At 35.9% G+C, this 1,014-nt stretch overlaps 1 protein-coding gene across 1 annotated transcript in view; it reads right to left on the bottom strand.

The window, feature by feature from the left end:
* Window positions 1-789, bottom strand: part of FSHB (follicle stimulating hormone, beta polypeptide) — a gene marked incomplete at its 3' end in the record, with an annotated part of 998 nt that extends 209 nt beyond the window's left edge. The window contains exons 1-2 of the mRNA XM_009866865.1: window positions 631-789; window positions 1-38 (exon numbers count right to left, since the gene is read on the bottom strand). The exon at window positions 1-38 is cut by the window's left edge and continues 209 nt beyond it. Of these exons, the coding sequence (XP_009865167.1) occupies window positions 1-38; window positions 631-789 (197 nt within the window). The remainder of the gene's footprint in view (window positions 39-630) is intronic.
* Window positions 790-1,014: the final 225 nt, after the last annotated feature.

Here is a 1,014-nt window from a genome sequence, read left to right as displayed (position 1 = left end):
TGAACCGATGATACTGGTGGATATTTATATACTGGATCCTGTAAATTACAAGAGGGAAATACCTGTGTTATGTTTGTTATGGCGTAGAAATCCAAGTTTTTATGACATAAGGGACCTGATGTGAAAATTAAACAGGTGGGAAAATCCTATTGAGATAAAAAGGATTTGGATCAGAGGCTTATAATTTCACCTAGATCCTTATATTTCCCATTTCAGGATGACTGATATGGCAAATTTGTGTCATACTATCACCAGACTCTTACAGGTCAGTTGCTTGATTCTTCAAATTATTTGGAAAAGTAGAGGAATCTATGTGGTAGTGACTGCTTTGTTATCACAAGGCTTAAAGTCAGATTGTAATACTTTCATCTCTAGTTATACAAAATAATCATAATGTGTGTGCCCAATTAAAGATCTGAATTTTGCTAGTTTCTTTTCAACCTCTACCCTTTGTGGTTCAGGTTGGCTGTGCACCTACTTTCCTGTCAAATAGCACAGCAGTTGCTCAACCTGTTCTTTCACAAGGCTCATCTCACCTATGTGTTCTTTATGGAGTGGAGAAAGGGGTTATTCAAACGTCACTTGGACTATTTAATTCTGATGCCTTGAAATTAAACTTAAGATTCTTACCCTTGTGAAGCAGTATCCTGAGCACCACGTGGCATTCACTGTAATACAGAATTCACATTCTTCTCTCTCCACTGCTATAGTAATATTGGTGAGCTGACAGCTATTGCAACAAATTGCTTTCCAGCAAAATAACAGCACATAACAATTAACTGTCTTCATCCTGTGTATAAAGCAAAAAATATATCTATATTGGAGAGATACACACATAGTTATTTTCAGGAGGAAATATCTCTAGAAACAGGGAGAAATTGAGTCTTCCCATTATCCTCAAGTAGTTCAAAAATATCAAGCTTTCAGAAACATCAATGAGAACATAGGATAAAGCTATTAACTAGATCTGTCCATATGTTTATTGTTACAGGAGTCTGATTTTCCTAACTGACT

Source organism: Apaloderma vittatum, unplaced genomic scaffold (assembly GCF_000703405.1).
Source record: "Apaloderma vittatum isolate BGI_N311 unplaced genomic scaffold, ASM70340v1 scaffold32063, whole genome shotgun sequence".
NCBI lineage: Eukaryota > Metazoa > Chordata > Aves > Trogoniformes > Trogonidae > Apaloderma > Apaloderma vittatum.
The sequence above is the reverse complement of the archived record's forward strand: the minus strand, read 5'-3'. Positions and strand labels throughout refer to the sequence as shown.